The 25,549-nt window shown below is 40.8% G+C and overlaps 1 protein-coding gene across 1 annotated transcript in view; it reads left to right on the top strand.

The window, feature by feature from the left end:
• The window catches only part of cdc42bpaa (CDC42 binding protein kinase alpha (DMPK-like) a), a 45,044-nt gene that overhangs the window by 1,494 nt on the left and 18,001 nt on the right, over positions 1 to 25,549 (top strand). The window contains 14 exon segments of the mRNA XM_057344681.1: positions 5,772 to 5,863; positions 7,422 to 7,505; positions 7,578 to 7,673; positions 7,960 to 8,108; positions 16,700 to 16,793; positions 19,428 to 19,628; positions 19,765 to 20,013; positions 20,092 to 20,171; positions 20,255 to 20,415; positions 20,562 to 20,684; positions 24,147 to 24,280; positions 24,386 to 24,628; positions 24,733 to 24,843; positions 24,939 to 25,186. Coding sequence (XP_057200664.1) covers positions 5,772 to 5,863; positions 7,422 to 7,505; positions 7,578 to 7,673; positions 7,960 to 8,108; positions 16,700 to 16,793; positions 19,428 to 19,628; positions 19,765 to 20,013; positions 20,092 to 20,171; positions 20,255 to 20,415; positions 20,562 to 20,684; positions 24,147 to 24,280; positions 24,386 to 24,628; positions 24,733 to 24,843; positions 24,939 to 25,186 — 2,065 coding nt within the window.

Genomic DNA, 25,549 nt, shown 5'->3' with positions numbered 1-25,549 from the left:
ATTTCATGTTTACACCATATTAAATCAAAGGATTTCATGTTTTAACTAGATGAAACCAATGCATTTCCTTTCCAAACCACATGAAACCAATGCATTGCATGTTTACACCTTATGAAACCAAAGCATTTCACGGTTCAACCATATGCAACCAATATTTCATGCAATGCTCTTTTAACCATCATAATTCATGGCACTTTATGTTTAAGCCATCTTAATTCAATGCAATTTATTTCCAACCCATCTTGTAGTTCAGACCTTAGCAAACTTTGTGCAGGTGGTGGTGTTTTTATAATGAGCTGTCATAATAAGGACATTTTACTGTTGTGAATATAACAACCGTCTTTTAAGTCACATTGGGCAACACTGAATCATAGGTGTATGTGTGTACAGCCCTGGAAAATCAAGTAGAAACATGCTGTTAAATACTGAGCCATCATACCAGCATGCTGAGCTCTTTATCATAGGGAGTGAATAGAAACTAAAGGGTGTGAAATTCATGTAACTTTGATTTGTTATTTGCTGTTGTAACATGTGATTCTGTTTTTATTATATATTATTGATGGTTATGAATATAAACATGTTAAAAGATTGCAGTTAAATATTAGGGCTTAGTTAGTTTAAAAAGCTATGTGAAATATCTGTAGTGCTTTTGGCCTGTGGGAAAGTATTCTGACACTGAAGATTCTTGTGCTATTCACTGTCTTGGTAATTGATCAAACCGGATCTCTATAGGAAAGACTATAGCCGAGGAGTTTATGTGTAGTAAGGTGGAACAAGACCTTAGGTCATACTGTGACAGATTCTGTATATGAATAACACTGCAGTCATATGAAATATTAATTCTTCCTCTCCTGGGTGGGAAGGTTGGTCACGTGACGTAAGGAGTAAGGGGAGTAAGTTCTGCATACATTAATAATTGAATACATTTAGAGGAACCGTCGTAAACGTAAGCATTATGAAGTGCAAATTTGGTGATTTTAATATAGACTAATATATAGTGGAAAGGCTGTATAGTGCTTGAGGTCTCTGTTTTTGTGTGTGCATGTTTAAACGGGGACCACCTGACACAGCTTTGCCCGTAAATATGACTTTAAACTCATTACGTTTTTAAGTCAAGCAGGAAACGTCCGGAGCGCTCCATCACATTCCAGCGTGAATGAACATAGTGTGCCGGTTTATACGTTTATTTTGCGGCGTGACTCCCAGCAACCTTACATGACATTGTGACTCAGTAACGAAATGCCAATTACAAACATTCCGTCCCTAGAGACAGAAGTCATGATGCACTCAGTATGGTTTCAACAAGCATAGCCATTTATATATATACAGTATATATATCCATGAACTAGCTTTGATAAACAAGAATTTGATTTCAAATCGAAATGAACAGGGCCCTAAAATATTCTGTTTCAAAGTATAGGTTGGCGAAGTTCATCTGTAGTGTCATAAAGAGTTTAAAGTGCTAATTCGGCACTCCTAGGTTTTTAATTGTTACCCCGATTTCGCTTTCCTGGCAAACAACTTTCCTGGCGTTCCTTCAGTTTACTCAGACATTCTGTTTATGTTGTGATGTCATGACGTCAAGGCGGTTTTCTTACATTGTCGTTTTTATCGATTTGCATGTAACGATTTTTGCTATCTTTGCCTTTTTGTATATGTAAACACCCTGATTCATTCATTGGCTTTCTGGCACAATGTTTATTTGCCTAATGCTGATTTAAAAGAGGATTTTTATTTTAAGGCAAATGTCGGAATGTGCAAGTCACAGATGCTTTTCAAGCCCAACTGTTTGAAAGAAAGGGCTGACTCGGTCAACAGTGACTCGCAACCACCCTCTTGTATTTCAAGAAGCCCCCCGTGCACAGCGAGTCGGCCCGGACAGCTGCTTTGAATTGACGGCCCGGGCTGTCGAATGTGTCTGTACTGCGAAACAGTCACAACATCATCTGCTCTTTCTCACAGCTTTCAGATGTACTGGTTAAGTTTGTTATTTTTGCTTGTTGAGTTTTGTAACAGGTCAGACAGGTCTCATATTTTGGGATTTAGTGTGTATGAACTTTGGGAGGTTCCTCGTAATGTTAAATCCTAATCGCTGGTTTTTCCTTTATACGGACTCCTTTTCTGTATTATGGCAGGTCATCACACGTTTAGGAGAATTGTGTTCTGTGATTTGATGGAAATAATCTTGTCTATCCTGGACAGATTGGTTTTTAGGACCAGACTTGTTCTTTCTTCTCTTGTTTGTTGTCATGGTCTTGATGGTGTAATGGCCACAGTATAAACATTAGCTGTGTTTTGTAAAAAAAAATTGTTAGCTTACATATAATAATGTGGTTGATATACTTGTGAATATGTGACTGCTTCTAATTCATATACTTTTTCTTTTTTGTTTGGTTTATACTTCTTAAACTAGATCAAGGCATGTGGCAGCATTATAAGATTTTCTAACACCTCATTTTGATGTACATGTTCCAATATAAAACCCACCCTAAAAAAATCGGATAGCTATTTTTTACATTTATTCTGTAAACATTTTATAATGAGCGTGCAGATGACGTTCGAGTTGAACAGAACAGGTTTGAACTCTGCACACGCTCTGAAGTATGTCTGAAATCTTTTCTCAAGTCACTTGCTGCCTTTCAGCATTTCTTTCCCTCTATGGAAATGAGGTTTTAATGATCCTGCCAGTCTCTTTGCCTTTATATGGTCTCCTAATACGAGTGTCCCTGGAGATAGATGGTGTGGTTCATTGGATTTGCAGTCCCGTGTCCCTTCTGGTCGGGGACTGTAATGTCGATATTTACACAGAGAGCTTTCTGACTTCGGACCTTTGTTGACTCGTGCAGGCTGCAGTTGTTTCTGGGTTCTCCTGAGGAGGGCTCGATCTGTAAACTGGCCTCTGGAAATAGCTTTTATGCACTTGCCCTGTTTGATATTTTAAAGGCAACGGTGGCGGTCCCAGGTGGTCTGTTTTCCGTCTGTTTTTAATGCCCTATAAAAGGATAGCTAACGTGGTGTTAGCATTTGATACTCATGGCATTGTTTACATGGAATTACGCCAACCTCCTACAGAGCGATGCGTGTAGATTTCATATCAACAAATCAGGCGATTGACGTTTTGGCTAATGTAACTTCGCTAAGTGCCAACTGGAGCTTAAATATTCGGCCTTGGTCGATGGACTTATATTATGCACAAACCAAAATAAAATTATTTATTGACCAGTTTGTCAGGTGGTCAGGAAATTTGGGACGTTTAGTGATGTTTTTGCTGCACATAGTCAGAAACAAATGTTTAGAACAATGCAATGTAAGTCGCTTTGGATGAAAGCGTCTGTCAAATGCATAAATGTAAACTAATGATAATAAGATAATAAAATTTAGGCCGATAAATTACGAATCATTTTCTCTGGTTAAACCACTTCAGCTGCACGCTGCTCACAGTTAAAATACAGTACAGCACTGTCTATCTGTTATGATCATTCACTTACTGTTATTAGCAAAATATTGTTGATGTAGATACAGTAGATATTTATGAATGTGTAATTTATACGAACAAAAGCTGTCTGAATTCTTTTTGTCTTGAGACCTGTTAGACTTGTGGTTATTAAGAACACTCTTCTAGGTTGCTCTGGAAGAACATCTTTCAGTTATTTATTAAATAAACATTATACCAGAAAAGTTTACAAGTTAAAGAATCTTTAACTAGTGTAAAGTAGGCTTGGTACATGATTTTGTTTTCTGCAGTCAATGTTTTCAAATGAAAGCAGCTGTCCACCTTTTGCCTTTTGTTTCAGTCTTAGGGGATTTTATATTAATATTTACAGTAGATACTGTATATAGGCCATATATCGGTTATCGGCTTCCAACATTAAAGAATGATCGGTTATCGGTATCGGGCAAAATGTACATATCTATGCATCCCTAACTAAAATTAATTCTCACTGATGTGATGTGTTTTCCCAGCATAATTTCCATAAATGGTCTGGGTGCACTGGGGAGGAAATGTTAAACGATTAAAATGTGATATATCAGACGGCTTCTATTTAGAAGAGTGATAAAACCCTTTTATGTCCCTTTTAAAAAGAGCAAATATAGCTTTTGATGCAAGCACAGAATTCTTTCCTTTGAAATCGGCCTTTGGGTTTTATTTATAGCAGGATGGGTCTGGTGGTGGTGGACTGGCGGGTCCTGCCATCTGCAGTGAAAACAGCTGCATGCTTGATACAGAACTTGCAGACAGAGATCATGAGCTGAAAATCATGCATATATATACTGTATGAACCCTATTTTAAGACTCATTTCTTACCATTGCTGCAAACAATTACATCTCTTACACTGGGTTCACACCAAACGCGAATTAAGCGTTTTGCGCATGTAAATTACATACAAAGTCATTGCAAAGACGCGGACTCGCGGTACCAGTATTGTCTACCGCTAAGGTTGAAAATATTTGTAATTTGCGTCACTCAAGCGAAAATGAATTGTATTTCATGTATCAACAAACAGTTCGTCTTCGCCATGGTACCACATAGGGCTGCATGATACCATTACCACTAAACCACTACCAGTGCCATACCACTAAATCCTAATGTAATCGAGCTGGCTGCGATATGCAATGTGTCGATATTTTTTTAATGCGTAGCTTGTCCGTGAAGCACGGCTCTGGGATCAGTAGGAAATGCTGCTCGATCTAAAAGCAGTGCGAGTTTGAGTCGCTTATAATGTGCATTTGAAAAAGCAACACCCGTCAAACATGATCATTATAAATATACTTTATTATCATGAAAATACCTGATGGGGCTTAAGTAACAGTGATAAAAAGATGTCCGTGGGCATTTCCTAGATTCTAGAACGTGTTATGGTCTTCTTCTGCAGTGCGTATTGGGAGTTTCCGTACGAGAGCGCCCTCTGGCTTTCGGATGCAGCAGCATTTTCCCTTACTTCACTCAAAGCTGTGCATAAATGATAAATGATATTTATCGTCGGTTTATCGTGACAGCCTTAGTACCACATACAGTTTTTGGCGTTTCATTTATTTTCTAGAATTGTTGGCATCTTTCTTGTTTCCCGTTAGGACCAAAATGTGCTTTCTTGCTTGAAGCCATGTTGTTTGCCGTAAAACGAAACGGCTGTCCACTGCCAGTTGGACACACAGTTCCTACGTGCCGGTAATAGTGCGATTAAGATGTGTACATGTCTATACAGCACTTCGATAATGCGACTAAAATAGGAGTACACCACCCGTCTTAATTCGATTTGTGTTTACTACGATTATGAGTTTAGACTGAGTAAGCTAATCAAAAAGCTCTGTTTACATGGTCCATTCTTAATCAGAGTATTGTCTTAATCGTGTTAATATCGGATTATTGTTGTCCATGTAAATGTGGTCAATGTTGCCCGTCTTGAGCTGGATGTTATTGTCATTGACCAATACAGAGTTCATTCATTCACGTTCATAAGCAGCATACAACATCGTAGCTGTTTGACTTTCTCATAAATATGTGTCTTTTTTTGTACAGTCTTGAACTGTGTTACATCCCCAAACTAGTTTACACAAAAGCCCATGCGTCAATATATCCTAGCAGTCTATCAGTCATGTTGTTTTGCTCAGAGACACCTGTGAATTTTGACTGTGCGAATGTGCTGTAACTGAAACTGCTACAAATCCTTTGAGAAGTTCAGGCCTGCTTCTCTGACCGCCTCACCGCAATGAAGTGATGGATGAGAATGTATTTAGCAATAACTCTGTGCTGTCTCTCCTCTCTCTTCAGCCAAGCCGTTCACCTCTAAAGTGAAGCAGATGCGACTGCATAAGGAGGACTTTGAAATCCTGAAGGTTATTGGTCGAGGAGCTTTTGGCGAGGTAAGCACTTGTTACGCATGTTTGGCAAGAATGACTGTGTATAATCCATACTGTAAAACTTGCGAGATTAGGATTAGGTTCTCACAATTTCACAGACCCTTGTGGTGCCATTGTTGTTTCTGGAGTCATTTTTAAAATTCCCAGAGTCGTGCCACCATTTCTGACGCATCAAAAAATGAGAAAAGTATAGTTTATTCAAAACTCTGACCTTCTGTTTTTACGCTTATTTTTGGTTTGGAAGACCTGAACCCGCTGACACCCGCAGAACGAAGACCCATTGAACAGATGCTGATGGCTGTCATGGTTTTTGAACGGCTTTTGTGGCTGTCAAAGGGTCGTTTCTTAAAGTTTTTGTTTTTCGGCAGTTAATGTTGTTGATGGAGCTCTTTCTTCCAATTTTTGTCCACCCACATGTACCTCGTCACCCTTTGAGAGAAATCATACGTTGTATTTTGAGTAAAAGTTTTGTTTCCATGGCGATATTTGAGTAGCCGTATGGAAGTTTAGATCATGTTGGGTTGTTATTTGTTTTGAGGGCGTAATGCGACCGCATGCTATTTTAAAAGCCGCCACTTGCACATTCCATGGTCCTCTTCGTCAGATATTTGCTTGATATTTTTGAAGAGAATTCTTTGTTTCGCATCAATCTGTGAACAAACAAAGGTTAAGATTCATGCCTTGTGAAATCTCTGTCAACTATATAGAAACGTGTGAGTTTTGACTGGATTATGCTTGTAACCCTGCTGAAGGTGGAATGTGCAAACCTCTCAATGCGTGCTTGTTTTGGCGTATTGAATCGCAGCGAGTAAATCGCACCCTTGTTTCGCTTGGACACCTACATTTCAAGACAAATAAACGTCCGTTCCACGTTCCGTGTTTTTTCCCACGATGCCCACAACTTAATGTGTGGATGAGAGACACATTGTTTAATTGATTGATTGTGTGCTTCGTAGAGAAGTTTATTGTACCATTTGTACTCATTTTAGTTCTTGCTGAACAAAACCTCGGCCTTTTCAAACACGCACAGCACAGGTTTAATAATAAATTAATTGAAAATTTCAGTTGTTTCAGTTTTCCAACATGTGGCATACAAGCACATATGTATTTCTCTATAAATATTACATATATATGTGTGTATATATATATATATATTTTTTTTTTTTAATATGTGTTTTTTGTAAAACACTTTTTTTTTTGAGATCACAAAAACAAGACAAAAGTCATAGATGTGCAGAACCTCATTTTCTATGATGTAAATACTGAATTCAGTGACATGAATTTGATTTTCTGCCACCCGATATTCGTTGGGCATTAATAGAGAGCGTGTATGTGCAGAAGGTGTGTGTATACCAGCAGTAATCGGACCTGGCCTGTAACTCCGTTTTCACCGTCACAGATATCTAACCACTTCCATGTGTGATCTGGTAATCTAGATCAAAACAGCTCTGCTTTTCATCTGATCAGGGCCTCGACATGTTCCTTCATGCTCCTCTAATGGAAGATCTAGGTTCAGATCTCTCGTTCACCGGATCCTCTTGTGTTTTCTTGTGTGTTGCAGGTAGCGGTTGTAAAGGTGAAAAGTTCGGACAAAGTGTTCGCCATGAAGATCCTCAACAAGTGGGAGATGTTGAAACGAGCAGAGGTATACAAACACACACCACACGTTGTCACATTGCTCGTTTCAGAAAATGCAGTTACAAAAATTCAATTCCAGACGGCGTGTTTCCGGGAGGAACGGGACGTGCTGGTGTACGGGGACTCTCAGTGGATTACCACGCTGCACTACGCCTTTCAGGATGAGAACTTCCTGGTAAGATTTTTGTTTCGAGTGCCTCGGAAGATTTGATCAGATCCTCGTTTCTGTTCACGATTTGTTAAATGAGTGCAGTGAGACTGCCTGGAGAATACAACGCCTCGGGCTATTTCCCACGTAGGGGAATTGCTATAAGAATCACAGCCCTCCAACCCAGAACATTTTATTGTAGAGGTCTGAATGATGTGATTGTTGTCTATATATAGTCTTTACAATCTTATATCTGCACATTGCCATTGTATTAGGTCATTTCTCACCATCTTTGTCCTTTTGTTCTCTGCAGTACCTGGTTATGGATTACTATGTGGGGGGTGACCTCTTGACCCTGCTCAGTAAATTCGAGGACCGTTTACCTGAGGAAATGTCGCGTTTCTACCTGGCGGAGATGGTGCTGGCCATTGATTCTGTGCATCAGCTCCATTACGTCCACAGGTGAGACCAAACGTGCCACAGCTGGCTATTTTTGCTTCAGTTTCTCTTCATTTTGCTGTCTGCTGCAGGACATTTGAGCCAAATCGCATGGAAATTGTTTGTGTGTGCTGATCTGTGGGATAGGAATTTGGGGGGAATACAGGAAGTGAGCAAATCGTTGCGATTTCTGCAGTCACTGAGGGCATGCCAGAGCTTTCTCTGCCTGTCTGGTTGTTGTTGTTGTGTCCTGTATGTGGATCTGTCGCCCAGGGTTTCACATGTGGCTTCGGTGGAATTGATTTATTCTGGGCTTTACTAATTGCAGGCTGTCGCTGTGGAGAGATCCATGTGTGGAGTTTGCGCCCTGGGTCTCAAATAAAGATTGTAATAATGGGTTTAGCCGTCCTAGCTAGAAGTTTGGTTTGGACAATTTGGGGATAGGTTACCCAAAAAGAAAGATTACACCATTGTTATTCCCCTTCATGTTGCTTAAAACCCGTACATGACTCTTTCCTCTTCTGTGGAACACGTAAGAAGATATTTTGAGAAATGTCTTAGTGGTTTTGTATACAATACAATGGAAGTCAATGGGGGCCAACGTTGTTTGGTTATCGACGTTCTTCAAAATATCTTCTTTTGTGTTCTGCATAAGAATGAAAGTCATACAGGTTTGGAATAAAATGAGGGTGAATAAATCATGACAGAATTTTTCATTTATAGGTGAATTGTCTCTTTAATGGTGTACAATACTATGGGCAACTCTACCAAAGAAGAAAAAGACCAAGTATTGTCATTTTTAAAAATAGGAAGTAAATTGTCCTCGTTTGGGCTGATTTACTCGAGTTGCATAACCTCGTTCATTTTATATTGCCGGGAACGGTTGCCCAGAATTCTTCACATTTCAAACAAGCGGCATAAATATTTTCGAGTAATGGATTCATGAAGAGCAGCGCTTTAACTTTGTGATGTATGGGTTTTCCGTTGATGTCGGACGAGATTTACGCTGTACAGGAAGTTGCCCGTTTGTATGCCAGCTTCTTGTTAGTCTGTCCACCTTGCGATAGGGGCACAGCAGGTTTCTCAGATCATCTTTGACCATGTGTTTGCATAATTGTGTAAATCATTATTAGAATGTAAAGCACATGTTTTGTACTCATCTACACGTGTGTTAAAGCTCTGCGGTGAGGTGTATTTAAATCACACAACATATGTTCGCTGACATGGACAGCTTCTATATTCTCGCTTTTATGAAAACGCTCTTGAGTTTTATGTCACTATTAAGCGATTAAGAGGAATATCTGTGTTGCTGGCTCCATATTTCGAGTGTTATGAATGTCAAGCCCTAGATATACATCTCATCAATTCATGAGAACTCTTATAGTAAACACTAAATTTAAAACTGAACCTGTTTGTTGTATTAGGACAGCTTCCTGGTCTTATTGTGCGTGTGATTCCAAATAAAAATGTTTGTAATCTTTTGTAATCAAAGTGTAATAGCCTCCTAAACGGCTTTCAGTTTCGACAGCCGGCACAAGTCCCTCAAATTTTTTCAGCTCCACCCCTTCAGCCACCTGTTGTACAGAAAAACTTTCCACTTTTGTATTTCCTCAATGACCCTTTTCCACTTGGAAATAAGTCACATTACAGAAAGAAAGTGGGTTCCACTTTCTTTTTCCACAAACACTTTTTCCACTATTTTCATAAAAACCAGTTGTGATTGTGTTTTTGTATGATTTATTTTCTCATAACCACAGCTAGTTTCCATAAAAGTAGTTTGTTAGAGTTTGTCTATGTATGACTTATTTTAGAAGAGCATGGAAAATCCTGTTATAATGTGCACACACTGCCAAAAAACAGCTTTGACGTTCCACTAGATGTCAAAGTGGCTTTAGATCCTGTTGCGTTTCTAGAAAACGGCGCTTGTAACCCGACGCTCTTCGGAAACGGTCTCTTGATGTGATCAACTGTAAATCATTTTTGCGTTCGGCTCCAGTCAAGTAGACTCTCATCCGAGCACAGCGTGAGACTTTGGCCAGCGCCTCGACCTGTTCCCCAGAGGTCAGCAGTTCACCTCCCACATTATTTTCATTCCACACGCAGACAGGTATGTGTCACGCCCAGGACAAACCCTCGCAATACCACCGGGCCAGCGGCAGCAATGTTCTGAATGCAGGTTATTTACAGGACCTCCCCTCACAGCCCGGCTATGAGAGCGTCTGGTTTGTGTCTGAGAGACGTCTAACACGCATATCCCTCCGAGGGCCCAGCGGCGTGACTGGGATTTTTGACGCCTCTGTGTCATTTCGGAGGCTTTGACGGCTGTCTTGGGTTTAGAAACCACCTATACATGGCAAGGGAGTTAACTGGATGTTACTAAATTAAAGTGATACTTCACCCAAAAATGATCAACCCATAGTAGGAAAAATTACTTGATCTTTTTTTTGTTCTGTTGAACACAAAAGAAGACATTTTGAAGAATGTAGGAAAACAAACAGTTCTGGGGACTACCATTGTTTTTTTCCTACTATGGGAGTCAATATCTTTCTCTGTGTTCATCAGAACAAAGAAATTGATTCACGTTTGGAACAACACGAAGGGGAGTAATGGCAGAATTTTTGGTTGAAGCATCCCTTGTAAGTTTAAAAAATACAGTATTATGTTTATAACCCTCACATTTTTTTTCTGCAGAACACAAAAGAAGATATTTTGAAGGACTTTGGAAACCAAACAACATTGAACCGCATTGACATCCATTGTATGAACACAAAACTACCGAGTCATTTCTCAAAATATCTTCTTTTGTGTTCCACAAAAGAAAGTGTCATAAACACGTTGAGGGGGGAATCAATATAGATTTTTAATATTTTGGGTGAACTATCCTTTTAAAGTCCATTACCAACCGTGTTTCGTGAATCCGTTTGAAGTCTCTGATTGAGGGTGCGGTGTGGCACAGCTGCGGAGAGTCTCGGGATCTCCGGAATCGTCTTGGCCTGGAATTCCAGGACTTCCCAGAGGAATGAAGAGCGAGCAGATATCTCAGATCAGCATCTGCAAAGTCTTTGAGGCCACAGGAGAAAGCCCCTCACATTCCTGTGGTCTCGTAGCAGGAAGCCGACACTGGAGTCACCAGTAAACTACACGATGACCTTTGTGTGGCACTGCAGACCTTCCTATTCTTGTAGAACAACAGCTGTAAGTCTTCGCGGAGTACAGTCAGGGTTAACTGTAGTCATTAGTAACTGTAGATGATCTAGATGTAGGTGGGAATCGGCCTCTCCTCGTAGCCCAGCTCCAAGCGTTTGTGTAATTTGGGATAATATTGATTTAGGTGCTCTGTCTTTTGCTCGAGTGAATCGCTGGCTGTGGAAATGAGGTCTGGAGTTGATTGTGATTATGAGGTCAGTCTCTAACACACACAGCAGCCGTTCAAGCTCTGATGGAGTACATCTTGATCTGAGTGGTTAGTCTGTTAATTCAGTTATTGATCCTCATCTGGACCGTGTGCAGATATTGATCAGAGATTCCTCTGAAGGACCGGCCCCCACCGTCTCTCTGGAGAGAATGATCTGATGGATCAGCACCCTTGCTTGACAGCAGGTCTTTGGGGTCCCAGAGTTATTGGATACTGACCTAAACTGCTATTGTCAGCACCCTTATGGATAACTGGTCAATTGGGGGTTTTCTGTGTCGTTATTTTCTTTAGCTGTAAGTGATATCTGGTGTAAGGAAGTTACCAAGTATGTTGTGATGCTGCTAACTAAGAGTGTGCTTATACAACAACAGTGTACTTCAGTGTTTCCCACAGGATTTTGAAAGACTGTGGCGCCGATGACGTTACACACTAATTAGCATATTTGTGACATCTTCACGTCGTGTTTGCGTTTGGTCTAGTTTTGGCACTTAAAATCTGTTTCGCTTCTACTATCTGTTAACATTATACTATCTTTTAACACATATTATCTGTTCTGTTGTCAGACATAAAACGGGTATAAAATAGTGACTAAATACAACCAGCTGTCACTTTAGCTGCTGCTAAAATCCTGATTTATAAACGCGACATCGTCTGACAAAATCGCCATACATTTACATTGAAGAGCAGATATACGAGGTGATTTTGGCTATATTAGCCTACTTGTTTGTCTCATGCAGCGCACAGCCTTTACTGCCATTACTCTCATCAATATTTTGTTTTGTTATGCGTGCTTTTTTTATTTTAAATGCAAGTGTTTGTTTATTTGTAGAACGCATATAGCGCAGTCAATTCGGCGCAAATTCAGAAATATGGGAGAATACACTGTTGCTGTTACCAGTGTTGGGCAAGTTACTCTGAAAAAGTAATTAATTACTAGTTACTAATTACATGTTCAATAGTGACTAACTTAAAGGTCCAGTGTATGAATTTAGCAGCATCTAGCTGTGAGGTTGCAAATTACTCCACCCCTCCCTTTCGAAGCACTACGGTGGCTGTCACAGAACTAAGATGTCGTCACATTTTCGCTTCGTTCCCGAAGGAGATAACGTATTTAGTAAACATGCTCTGTAGAGCAGTTTGTCATTTAGGGCTTCTGTAGAAACAACATGGTGAATTCCATGTAAGGGGACCTGCGGTGTATGTAGATACTAGATAGAAATACATGTAGCTCATTCTAAGGTAATAAAAACATAACGCTTCATTATGTGAGGTAATGGACGATTTCCTGATTTACAATATAAATTAAAATATTTTTGTGTAGATACGTATTCACATGTATCTGTTGCTATACAGTATGTATGTTATTGTGTTCATTGCTGCTGTTTGTCACTTGTGATTCAATTATTTGAATTATTGTTTTTTTTGTATAGTATGGGGGATTTGAAGTTTGCATCCCACTCTTCATACAACAGTTTGATGTTATCATGCTAACTAAGATTATAATTTTGTACCGAATGAAAAAGAACTCTTTCTAGAAGAAATATCAAACTTCATTAAAATCAGTGACTTTTTGGCCACTATAAAGGCCTTTATCAGACATCTAATAATTTTGTATCAGATAATTCTTCTAGTTTTACTGTAGTATAGATGCATCTCCCTCCTTAAAAGTTTTAATTTATGAGCATCTTACAGCTTTGGTTTCAAATAACTTTCCCATTATTGATGACATGTACATCCTGCTATCCTTGGGTCACTGTAACGCAATCTTAGTCTTCGTATCCTTGTTGTGTTTTCTGTTTTGTCACGTCGGTTTAGATGCATTCAAGAAAAACAGCACCTGTTGAGGAAGTTGAGGTATGATGTAAACCACAAAACAGGATGTGGTGTAAACCCGGAAGGAAATGGTACACCGCAGGTGGTTGTTCTGCTCCTCATAGGAAGTAATGCATCATTTCCAGGAAGTGAAAAGATGAAGATGTTGCAGTCTTACAGTAGTCGGGCTGTGTACAAAGAGCCGTTTTGGCATTACAAAAATGAAGTTGCAACAGGAATGCATGCTTGTCTTCACTTAAAATTAATAAGTAAGTAAATTAGTTTGTGGTAAGAGTGCTCTTAATATGTGGTTTAGTTCAACTGTTCACTGAAACTGTGAAAGGAAAATTGTTATAGTGGCTAAAATAAACACTCCATACACGTGAGATTGTTATTGATGTAAAACACAGAAAAATCTGTTTTTAATTTTCTCAAACAATGAGACACCAAGACACAAATATGAACAAAAAAGCCTGACTGTCTTAAAAGATGACCTCTTTTCTAACTTCTTGTCCTGCGCAATGTCCACATTATGTGATAAAGCACATTGAATTAGATTTTTTATTTTTTTAAGTTGTTTTAGGGGCTTTTATGGCCTTAATGGGATAGCACAGTAGAGAGGTGACAGGAAAGCGTTGGGTGGAATGGGGGAGCGGGTTTCGGCAAAGGACCCTCGAGAGACTCGAGATGGATATCGGGTCGCTGTGAGCGCACTGGCACACTAACCACAGGGCTATCGGCGCCGACTGAATTTGAATTTTTGCAGCGATATTTTTGGCAAGTTTCTCTAAATTAAACAAATAAATAAAGTATTGTTTGTTTGTTTGCGTGGATCTTTTTTGTATAGATCAGTTAGTATTTGACCATTTGTTCACCAACCAATCGGTCACAAGCTTTTTTGTCACGTGTCTGGAGCTGGTGATTTTTTTTATTATCAATTTTTTATGTGAATGGGCCTAAAACAGCAGGAAAGATTTTTTCCTTGTGTAGAAAGTAAAAACGGAGAGAAAATAGCTGCTTGTAGAGTAAACTCTGTAAGTGGTCTATTTGCGGAAGGATCGGGGAGGAGCATTTGCCGTTGTCCAAACCCCCCATTCGCGAGACTGACAAATAACAAATAGACGCAGGAGAAAGGAATGCTGGGTCACTAAAAGCCATCAGTGTTTACTGTTTATGCATTTAAAGGGAAAATGACAGAGTTTAGGAGCAGCTCATGACGTTGGAACGTCTGTCCATGGGAAAATAGTTTGAATTCATTCAAGCTTTTGTATGTGGCGTGACAAAGTTTTGCATTTGTTTTTTCAAAACACTACAATACTGAGATGTAGTTGCTTTGAGTAGCTTGCGTTTGCAGTCCAGATGAAATGAAAACTGTCTCGAATGTAAGAGATGTCTCTCTTCTGACTGTGTTCGTATTGGGAATGTGTGGAAACATCTTAGTCTGGTTCTGTAAACATGGCTGCTCATCTGATAAGAGTTTCCAGTGGCTTTCACAGGCATGCGTGAAGTTGGCATCTACCGCTTGCCTTAATAGGAAACGTTCTTCTGCTTTCTCTCTCTCTCCTCTCTCCATCTTCATCACTTCCTTTATGGTTTATTGATACTGTATATAGACGTGCTTGACTATAAATGATGTATACAGGAGCTTGGTTTTTCTTGAGATTTCTCTAGGTCTGCATCATATGTATCTGGCACTGATGCTGATACGGTGTTAAAAAATAAATACGACCTTGCGTTGTGTCAATCACATTTACACACCGCCTCCGATATTTTTGTCCGTCATAAAAAAAATGCATTTTTCGCATACGTAGCAAGCATTTTGAGAGCTGTTTTGACAAATCAGAGACAAAGTACAAACGAGCGCAAATACGAAAAAACGCATATGAAAATTTCAGACTGTATGTGCAAAGACCTTTAGAGTTCAAATTTCTCATTTTAATTTTATAATAAAATTGAGATTCCTTTTTCAGTGACAGACTATTCGACTTTTATTAACGTAAATACTTTGAATGTTGTCAGTTCTTCAACAAGTTGTTTGTGCAACAAAAATGTTATCAAAAATGGTAAATGTTTTGAATATAAATCTGTTATGTGACTGTTGTTGAGTTTCTTTTTATATTTTGTGAAAATATTGTGATACTGTTGTATTGCGTATTGAATTGTGAGTGTATTGTTACGCCTCTATTTTATTCATTTTTTATACTTTTTTTCGTATCAAAGCAATAAGCTAAAAACCCCCCCAAAAACATGCCATGACCTATGCTAAAACCTTATAAAAAACAAACTCATACATCATGAGTTCCGTACAGCAAACATCAGTCTGGTTCTCAGTGCAGTTTCAGGCCATGCTAGAAAGTTTTCCTCCAAAGCAAACTAACACTTCCAGTATACAAACTGTGATGTGGCCTCCTCCTTTCACGGTAGCTCAGTCCTCATATAAACACAGAGAGAGAGAGCTGCAAATAAACACGGGCTGTAATGAGGACTACCAAAACACTGCAGCCCCCCCCCATCTCTCACTGCCTCTGGGCCCGTCCCGTCCAGAACAAATTTGGAAGACTCTGATGCATTCGGTTCAGTTTATGCAGACTATTTCCAAAATATATATATTTTTCATTTCAGTTTTACTTTGTAAAGTTATAAAGTTACTTATTTCACTTCATTGCTTCTGTAGTTTTTCAAATAATATTTAGGCCTTTTTATTTAAATAACCATTGTATGTTGTGGGATTGGCAGGCTGTTTGGGTGAAACGTTGAAGGATACACACCTCTACTCGTTCTTATTACAGCTCCACATCAACCTTCCGGATCACATGTACAGGGAAGAACAAGACTAAAAGCATGAATGAGAATAAGATCCGTGTGTGTTGCTCTCTCGCCTCAAGCGTGTTCTCTCACACGCAGGCTCAGGTAAACTTGAATGAAACTGTGAGTTTGTGACACTTTGATGCTTGTTTGTTGATGTTTTCACTAGGGTTGCCCCGCGGGCAGGTCACAGACAGGGCAGATATAAACCTTTCCTAACCAGTTAACACTAATCCGGTCATGCTAATGAGGGTGGGTTTAGATGCTCGGGGTCACTGACCTCTGTTTGTTTTGACGTGAGCTGACGTGAGGTGTAAGAGACGGAATCGTTTCCTATGTGTTAAAATAGAAGTGAATTACTGCCGTGTTTCTTCAAGATGCCCTCAAAAGTGCACACTAGATTTCGGGTTGCAAATTGAACGCAGTTTAAAGGTTCTTTTCGACTCATTGATCAAACGACTGATGCGGTCATAGGTGTTTTCAACATGGCTCAATTTGATAAAAGATTGCAGTTTCAAAATGCAGATCTGAAGTGTTGTTTAGAAACTAAACTTTGCGTATTGGTGTGTTTTCTCTCCGACAGAGACATCAAACCAGACAACATTCTCTTGGATGTGAACGGACACATTCGACTGGCAGACTTTGGCTCCTGTCTTAAACTCACGGAGGATGGAACGGTAACTATTTAAACATCGCTGAATCCAGAGAACATACACTACATTGCTGTCAAAATCGAAAAACGTTTGAAGCCTTTGGGGCTCTGCTTCATTTCCATGGCAGTATAGATCAGCACAGCAGATTCACGGGAGTGTTGTTTCAGATCTGGTTATTTTCCCATATTTTACTTCTCTTCCTATCCAAAGAATGTTTGGCTCGGTCGAATGTGTCTACACTTGAAATGCAAATCCAAGTGCTCATAGTTTCACGGTGTGTTGACGGTTGCTAAGTAGCGATTTGAAAATACTGTAAATATGGTGGTTTTACACGCCTGACACATGTTCTGGTTTAGCTGGTATGATGATGGACGGGGCTGGCCCGGCCAATCAAAATGATTGTAATGTAAACAACTACTCTGGAAATACATAAGAGCTAAAAGTCCATTCGGAGTATAAGAAAACCTGTATGCAATACAACCTGTAATAAAAACGTAAAAAAACCTTCATCTGAAGGTGTTTGCTTGAATGTCTGAAATTAGTGTAGTAGACAAAAATATAATTTTGCAAGCATACATTTTTTCATGACAAAACTTAACATTTGATTGAATAAAAAATGTTTTTGAAATGTTTGACTTTGATTGAATAAAGAAGAAAGGACAGCCAATCAGAGCACAGAATAGATGGGAGCTCCTTTTATATGGTTTAAAAAGCATCTCAGGGCGAGATCTCAAAAATACTGTATTTGAATCGAAAGCAAAAGTCACATCGTCAAAATACCTTTTTGCTCCAATTTTAGGAAGTGACATCACTGTTGTTAAATGACATTAGATTTTCAATTTCAGAATTTTCAGAAATATGTTTATATTATTTGGACATTGTTTACAATTATTAAATACACATCTACATGTAAAATAACCAACTTATGGCTCTTACGTCACAATTGACCAGAGCCAAGCATGTCTTTTTATACGAGTTATTTGTACTTTACGTAAATAATCACGATCAGTCATATTTTGGAAATACTTTGGATTGTAAAGGATAGAAGCACCATGTGTCCATGCTTGAATTGAAAATCAGGTTGAGATTTTAAACCCGCAGGGGAGCGTTAGTTTGAAAGGCAGTGTATGATCAGAGATGTATTTCAGTAGAACAGCTTTTATTTCAGCTGATATCTGCTGCTGTTTTCTGGTCCGTCGCAGACAGTGCGGCAGGAAATCCTCCCGACTTCTGACAAGACCAGAGTGAGTGTTCACACGCCTGTGTGTGTGTGTGTGTGTCTTCACATGTTCATGTGTTCATGTGTGTGTGCCTCTGCCAGCGAGAGCAGCTAATTTACTGCCTCACTTCCACACATTCTTCCAGCTGCGCACATCTGCCACAGGCTGCGTTACAGACAGTTTCTGCCTGCTCAGACCCTTGAACCCCGGCCAGGAAGCTCCAATCATCTCCCCGGTTCATTAGTGGTCTCTAGTGATCTTTCTGTCTCTCGCTTTTGCGGTCTGTGCTCTCAGAGGTCTTGTTTATGTACACTTGACATGTTCCCCAAGGCCACGCCCACTTCTGCTGGCTGCTGCCAATGAGACGGCTTGATTGTTCATTTGCATTTTGCGGTGATGATGAGTGTGCTAATAACAGCATTTTTTCAGGGATCTGTTTGTTTTTCAACATCAATGACTGACTTCAGGGTGCAATCCAAAACCGCTCAGACACAGAAACCTTCTGAGCACGCCACATCCTGAATTCTTCTGAAGTCTTAATAACAAACACTCAGTGGCTAAATCTCACGAAAACTGTGAGAGAACAAATATCCATGTCATTTAAATGAATAGAAATAAATAAATGATTGTTTAACATAAACTATATGAAGCATATTTATGCTTTTTTTTTCATTGTGATTTTAAGTTGATGTCAGTTTGAGTGCATAATTTGCATAATAATTAATAGTAATTTTTATGGCAAAATTTAGTGACAATGACGAAAATCTTAATGGTAACAAAATGTGCTTCATTTACATTATGCAAAATATAGAATATATATTTTTCTTTTGTTATTGCGGTGAAATATGAATCGGACGTGTTTTCTTCACCAGATAAATGTCATTGTCTTCATATGTTCTTCTCCAGGCCTGACACAGGTTTGACAGCCGCAGGTACAGACCTGAAATAATACCACGACATGTTTCGTATGATGTTGTGAGCTAAGGAAACCTTGAAGAGCCTTTGTGGTTTATAATTACCTTTTTAAAAGAATGCAAATTTTAACTTAAAGCAGCATGTAATAGAAAAATGTAATACTATTCCTACTTTTAAAGTGAACTACTCCTTTAAAAACAACACTAAACAGCATTTATAAGACACTTGCTGTAGTGTGAGTTAAACGTTTTAGAGCTTTATTATTTTATTCACTCGAATTTGATGACTTTGTGGATGTCATGCTATGGCTAGATTTATTGTGTGATATTATTTTTTCCCTGTCTACGTGACCTTGATTCCATCAGCCATTGAGTTATATCAAAAACTAAAAAAACATACAGTTTTGATGATTTGTTTACATGAATCACACACTATAAGACCAGGAAAATTGTTTAGCAAAGTTCCCTGTAGAAGATTCCAGCATCACTGCGGTTCTCAGGCCCGCTTCCTGTCCCTCTCGCAGGTGCAGTCCTCCGTTGCCGTGGGAACGCCTGACTACATCTCTCCAGAGATCCTGCAAGCCATGGAGGACGGGAAAGGGAAATACGGGCCCGAGTGTGACTGGTGGTCTTTGGGCGTCTGTATGTATGAGATGCTGTATGGAGAAACTCCTTTCTATGCCGAGTCGCTGGTGGAAACCTACGGCAAGATTATGAACCATAAGGTGCAAATTCATAGCAGTGTGTGTCATTGTTCGACAATAATGGTGTCACTACCCTTAATATTATGTAACCAGTTTATTTTTTTAATGACGCACACTAACACAACCTCACACGCTTCTCTGTCCTGTGTTCCCACAGGAGCGGTTCCAGTTCCCCGCCCATGTGACAGATGTCTCTGAGAACGCCAAAGACCTGATCCGCAGGCTGATCTGCAGCAGCGAACACAGGCTGGGTCAGAACGGCATCCAGGATTTCCAGCAGCATCCCTTCTTCTCCGGCATCGACTGGGAGAACATCCGCAACTGTGACGCTCCATACATCCCAGAAGTCAGCAGTCCGTCGGACACGTCAAACTTTGACGTGGATGATGACTGCCTCAAAAACACGGTAGGATACTGTACTCATAACCTGTTGGATCTTTGACCTCGGCTGCGACAGCTTCAAATATCTCTTCTGTGTTTTTAGGAGGCAATGCCGCCTCCTTCCCACACCGCCTTCTCTGGACGCCATCTTCCTTTTGTTGGTTTTACCTACACTAGTAACTGGTAAGACCACATGATTAAATTATTAATAACGACAATAAGTAAAAATCTGTGAGACTAGCCGTGACCCTGTTTATGCTCTTCAGTATGTTGTCAGACCGCGGCTGCCTGCGGGGGTCCGAATCTCCTGCGCAAATGGACGTGTGTGTGCGGCGTGGTCTGGAAGACAGTCTGGCCACCGAGGCGTACGAACGACGAATCCGTCGTCTGGAGCAGGAGAAACTGGAGCTCGGTCGCAAACTCCAAGGTCTGACGCACTTCCTCTGCCTTCCACAGACGTCTGCTATAACCGCAGAAATACCTCGGATTCTTTTTGCAGAAATAATCTGCTTAATGCTCTCCGGAAGTTGTGCTTCTGGCTGGCTGACAGTTTAAATGTCTTCTGGTCCTCAGAGTCCACTAAGGCGGTCCAGGCTTTACATAACCCCAGCACGGACGGACCCGTTTCTGCCAGCGGAGAGTTTGAGATCCGGGGACTGAAGGAGGAGATCGAGACCCTGAGGAAACAAATCGCAGGTACAAATTTAATATAAACCGAAACAACACTCTTAATGTAGTCATTTCTGCAGTTTGGTCCACCCCGCACTTGGATGTACTGCTGGCGGAGTTTCTCACCTTTAGTTCGGTTCATTTGGTCCGGACCAATGGCAAAAAATGATACATTGTGACATTTTACAGCTGTGTTGGTTCCTTTTTAACACCACCCTGAGTGCTTTGGTCCGAACCAGTTGAAACGAACCAAAATGCAGTCACGTGACAACATCCACATCACTCGTTGGCGAGAGAACGTATTTCCTAAACTGCTTTTTTAAACAAAATAAACTCACCGTCAACATCGCCTGTCATATGTGGTAAAGTTAGCCCGGTCAACTGTGCTAGCTTCAATTCAATTTATTTATATAGCGCTTTTCACAATGTGCATTGTTCCAAAGCAGCTTTACAGGAGCAAATAAGAAAAACACAGAAAGGTAAAACACAGCACAGTGCATGGTGTTTATAGACCAAGCAAGATCATTCTAATAAATAATATCTAATTAATTAATTAATTAATGAATAAATGCAGTCTCCCGGTGAGCAAGCCAACACTGCCCTGTTGTGGTGAGGAACCCAAACTCCAATGATGAATAAATGGAGAAAAAAAACCTCGGGAGAAACCAGGCTCAGCCGGGAGGGCCAGATCTCCTCTGACGTGTCATAGCTGCACTCAGTGACTCCGACCAAAAGCCACCGAGCAAACGTCCACGAAGAACAGGGAGAGCCCACTAGCCACGACCCAGGAAGCCCCACCCGCCGAAACGGTGCAGGTCCAACCCGGTCCCATTCCGCGATCGACACCAGACAACAGAGGAACAACCATGTAAAATAGTAATGGCATAATGTAACTTTATTCCTCTGTCGTCTGACATTGACCACAAAACAAGACCAAACCAGACCCACACAGCCCCAACAAATGAAACCCCCCAAACCACAACCAACAAGCCCCCCCCCACTCCCCACAAACACCTACACACCCAGCAACCTCCAATCAAAGTCACTGAGTGCAGCTATAACTTCAAACTGCTGTCATGTGATGTAAGTTTAGCATTAAATATCAAGTATTGTAAATTTAGCATTAATGTGACAAGTAGTCCGTCTTTGCTCTTGGTTGGGGATGGAATTGTCTGAGCTGGGATGGTCAGATGGTCGCTTTTCTCTTGGGTGGTGATGGAATTGCCTGAGATGGAGCTGGGATGGTCAGTCAGTCCGCAGGCTCTCGCAGGAGGATGGCACGGGATTTTCAGATGTAGCTGGCGTAATCTCTAGTTGGGGATGGGCATATGACGTTCATCTGGGCCTGGCGGAATCTCTCCCTACCTCGGGATGGGCATCTCCCTACCTCGGGGGGCAGAAAGAGAATAATTAGCGTAGCTTCTGTTCATTAACTATGCATTACGTGAAAGCTTGGCTAAAAAGATGTGTCTTTAATCTAGATTTAAATTGGGAGAGTGTGTCTGACCCTCGAATAGTATCGGGAAGGCTATAACAGAGTTTAGGTGCTACGTATGAGAAAGCTCCGCCCCCTTTGGTGGATTTAGTTATTCTAGGTGTTATCAAAAGTCTGGAGTTTTGAGATCTTAGAGAGCGTGATGGGTTGTAGTGTGATAGAAGCTCTGTTAAGGAGGTAGGGGCTAAACCGTTTAGGGCTTATAAGTGATTAAAAGAACTTTAAAGTCAATACGATACTTAATGGGTAGCCAGTGCAGGGATGATAAAACTGGGGTTATGTGATCGTATTTTCTGGACCTGGTTAGAACTCTGGCAGCTGCATTCTGAACTAACTGTAGTTTGTTTATTGATGATGCAGGACAACCACTAAGCAGTGCATTACAGTAGTCAAGTCTTGAGGTCACAAATGCATGAATAAGCTTTTCTGCGTCAGCAACACTTAAAATATTTCGTAACTTGGCAACATTTCTAAGGTGGAAGAAGGCTGTTTTTGTGACATTTGAGATGTGATTTTTAAATGACAAGTTGCTGTCTAATATAACGCCTAGGTCTTTAACTGTATTTGTTGGAGTAACAGTGCAGCCTTCAATTTGCAGGTTATAATCCGAGATATTCTGTTTACGTGTTTTTGGTGCGATAAGTAATATTTCTGTTTTGTTAGTTTAAAAGAAGGAAATTAGTAGTCATCCAATGTTTTATATCTTCGATGCACTCTGCCAATTTGGTTAGCTGGAGGGAATCATCTGGTCTTGATGAGATATATGGCTGAGTATCATCTGCATAACAGTGGAAGCTAATTCCATGTTTTTTAATAATGTTGCCAAGGGGCAGCATGTACATGGAGAATAGCAAGGGTCCTAAAACCGATCCCTGAGGTAATCCATAATTTACTTGTGTTAGATTTGACGATTCCCCATTTAAGTGGACAAATTGATGTCTGTCTGATAAATAAGATCTGAACCATTGTAGTGCCTGTCCCTGAATACCGGTATAATTGTGTAAACGATCTAAAAGTATTTTATGTTCTACAGTATCGAACGCAGCACTAAGGTCAAGCAGGACTAGGAGTGAGATGTTACCTTTATCAGATGCTTATAAGCAGGTCGTTTGTCATTTTAACGAGCGCAGTTTCAGTACTATGATGCGGTCAAAAGCCTGACTGAAATTTTTCGTGCATGTCATTATTTTGTAAGAAAGAGCCCAACTGAGTGGACACTACTTTTTCTAGTATTTTAGACAAGTAAGGGAGATTCATCAGTCGCATCATTGTTAGCGGCGATGGCGATCTCAACAACATCCACCGGGTCAACGTCCGGTTATGTCCCAAGTATGTAATCGAGGTCATAGTACCAGGGGAACTTTTACATCCCGCATTGTACTGCTGGCGGAGTTTTTTTACCATAACCCGGCTTTGTTCCACAGATCTATTAAACCCCCTTTCCCTGAGTTGCTTGCTAAGCAATGAAAATATTGCGCTGTTCTCGTGAGTTTTCGAAAGTTGGGATGTAATATGGTCATCAGACCAAATTTCTACGAGGCTCTGCACCCCCTCACAACTGCAAGTTTGTCCGGGAGCTGCCATGCTAGTGCAAACTGTCAACAAACACTTGTTATTATTCCGTAATGCACAGCGCAGCTGACTACGGCAGCTGGTTTAGTCCAAAAAAGTGCAGTACTTTTTGCATTTGGGTCTGTTCGAGGTCAGATCACGTTCTCACCACAAACGAACCGAGACCACCTCCTCAAGGAGGTCTCGGTACGCTTATTTGGTCTGCTTTTGGTGCGCACTCGAGTGCGATTGCTGCATTCACACCTGCCCAAACCAACCGCACCATGAAGAAAAATGAACTCTAGTGCGATTCAACCGTACTAAATGAGTCAGGTGTGAAAGCACTCTTAAGATTACTACCAAGATTGTCAAATAAATCAAACGCATATAATGTTTCTCATAGATCTCTTTTTCTCTTTCTTCACATGTTTCTCTGGTGGCAGACGCAGGACAGGTCCAACAGCAGTTAGATCAGTCCGGTGCTGCCCGCAGGGATCTTGAAGAATCCTCCAAACAGATTCACTCTCTAGAAAAACAGCTGAAGAACGTGAAGCAGGAGAGAGATGATGTGCAGAAGGTGGAACTTTTCGTTCATTTTAACTTGTGTTACACTCCTAACCTTACATTGTGTAGAGTCTGGACTTATCGTGTATTATGGTCTGTCTCAACCCTGTTAATGTAGAGCCTGCAGGAGTCTTTGGAGAAGCAGAAATGTCAGGGTAAAGAGCTGAAAGAGGCCGACAGCCAGAGGAAAGTGGCCGTGCAGGAGTTCAGCGAGGTGAGCGAGAGAGTGACAGAGCTGCGATCGCACAAACAACGTCTCTCGCGACAGCTCCGGGACAAAGAGGAGGAGATGGACGCTCTCAATCAGAAAGTGGAGGCGCTACGACTGGACGTACGCAAAGCTGAGAGATCCAAGAAAGAGGTGAGCATAAGGGGCGATCGCACGCTTGTCTGAGTTCTGGATGCTGATCTGTCGACAGGCTCGCAAACCTGATTCCCTGAGCATCTCTGTGTGTTTGTGTGCAGATGGAAGCTCAGGCTGAAGAATGGTCCGCCGAGGCTCAGAAGGAGAAGAAGTTGAGAGAACGCAGCGAGCAGTACAGCAGACAGCTGGAAGAGGAGCTGGAGGGAACCAAGGTCTGCACAAATCTGCAGTAACGTTTCTCATTGCTGTATTACAGCAGCAAAAAAACAAATCTGTGATGATCTCGTTGTCTCTTGTTGTGGAGCAGCAGAAGCATGTGGGCCGTTCTCCAGGCGTCAGGACCTCAGAGCACAACAAGGAGCTCAGTAAACTACGAGCGGACCTGGACAAGAAGACCGTGTATTATGAGGAAGAGCTGTCACGCAGAGACCTCCAGCACGCCAACGAACTGAAGAACCTGCAGAAAGAACTGCGCGAGGCCGAGGGACGACAGCTCGCTTTGAAGAAAGAGATCATGATGCTAAAGGATAAGGTGGAGAAGACCCGCAGAGAGAGGTACTGATGTGACCACATATGATGTAAACAACAACATGAGTTATTTGACCCTTATTTAAACTAATCATTAAAGTCCTTTAAAGGGGTCATATGGCGCGAATACGTTTTTTTCTGTGTCTTTGGTGTGTTATAAGTTGCCCATGCGTGTATTAGACACGTAAACTTGCAAAAATGAAAGTGTGGGAACAAAAGATGCGTTCTATCTAAAAGCGAAGGCTCACCCAGACCTGCCTGAAACGCCTCGTGTAACCACACCCCCACAAATCTACGTCAGTTGGTGGTATGATTTGATTAAGACCGCCCAAATGTATACGCAAGTATGATGGGCGTACCTGTCAGTCCAATTGAAGAGGAACCTGATGT

Source organism: Triplophysa rosa, linkage group LG10 (assembly GCF_024868665.1).
Source record: "Triplophysa rosa linkage group LG10, Trosa_1v2, whole genome shotgun sequence".
Lineage (NCBI taxonomy): Eukaryota > Metazoa > Chordata > Actinopteri > Cypriniformes > Nemacheilidae > Triplophysa > Triplophysa rosa.
This window is presented reverse-complemented; position numbering and strand designations above follow the sequence as displayed.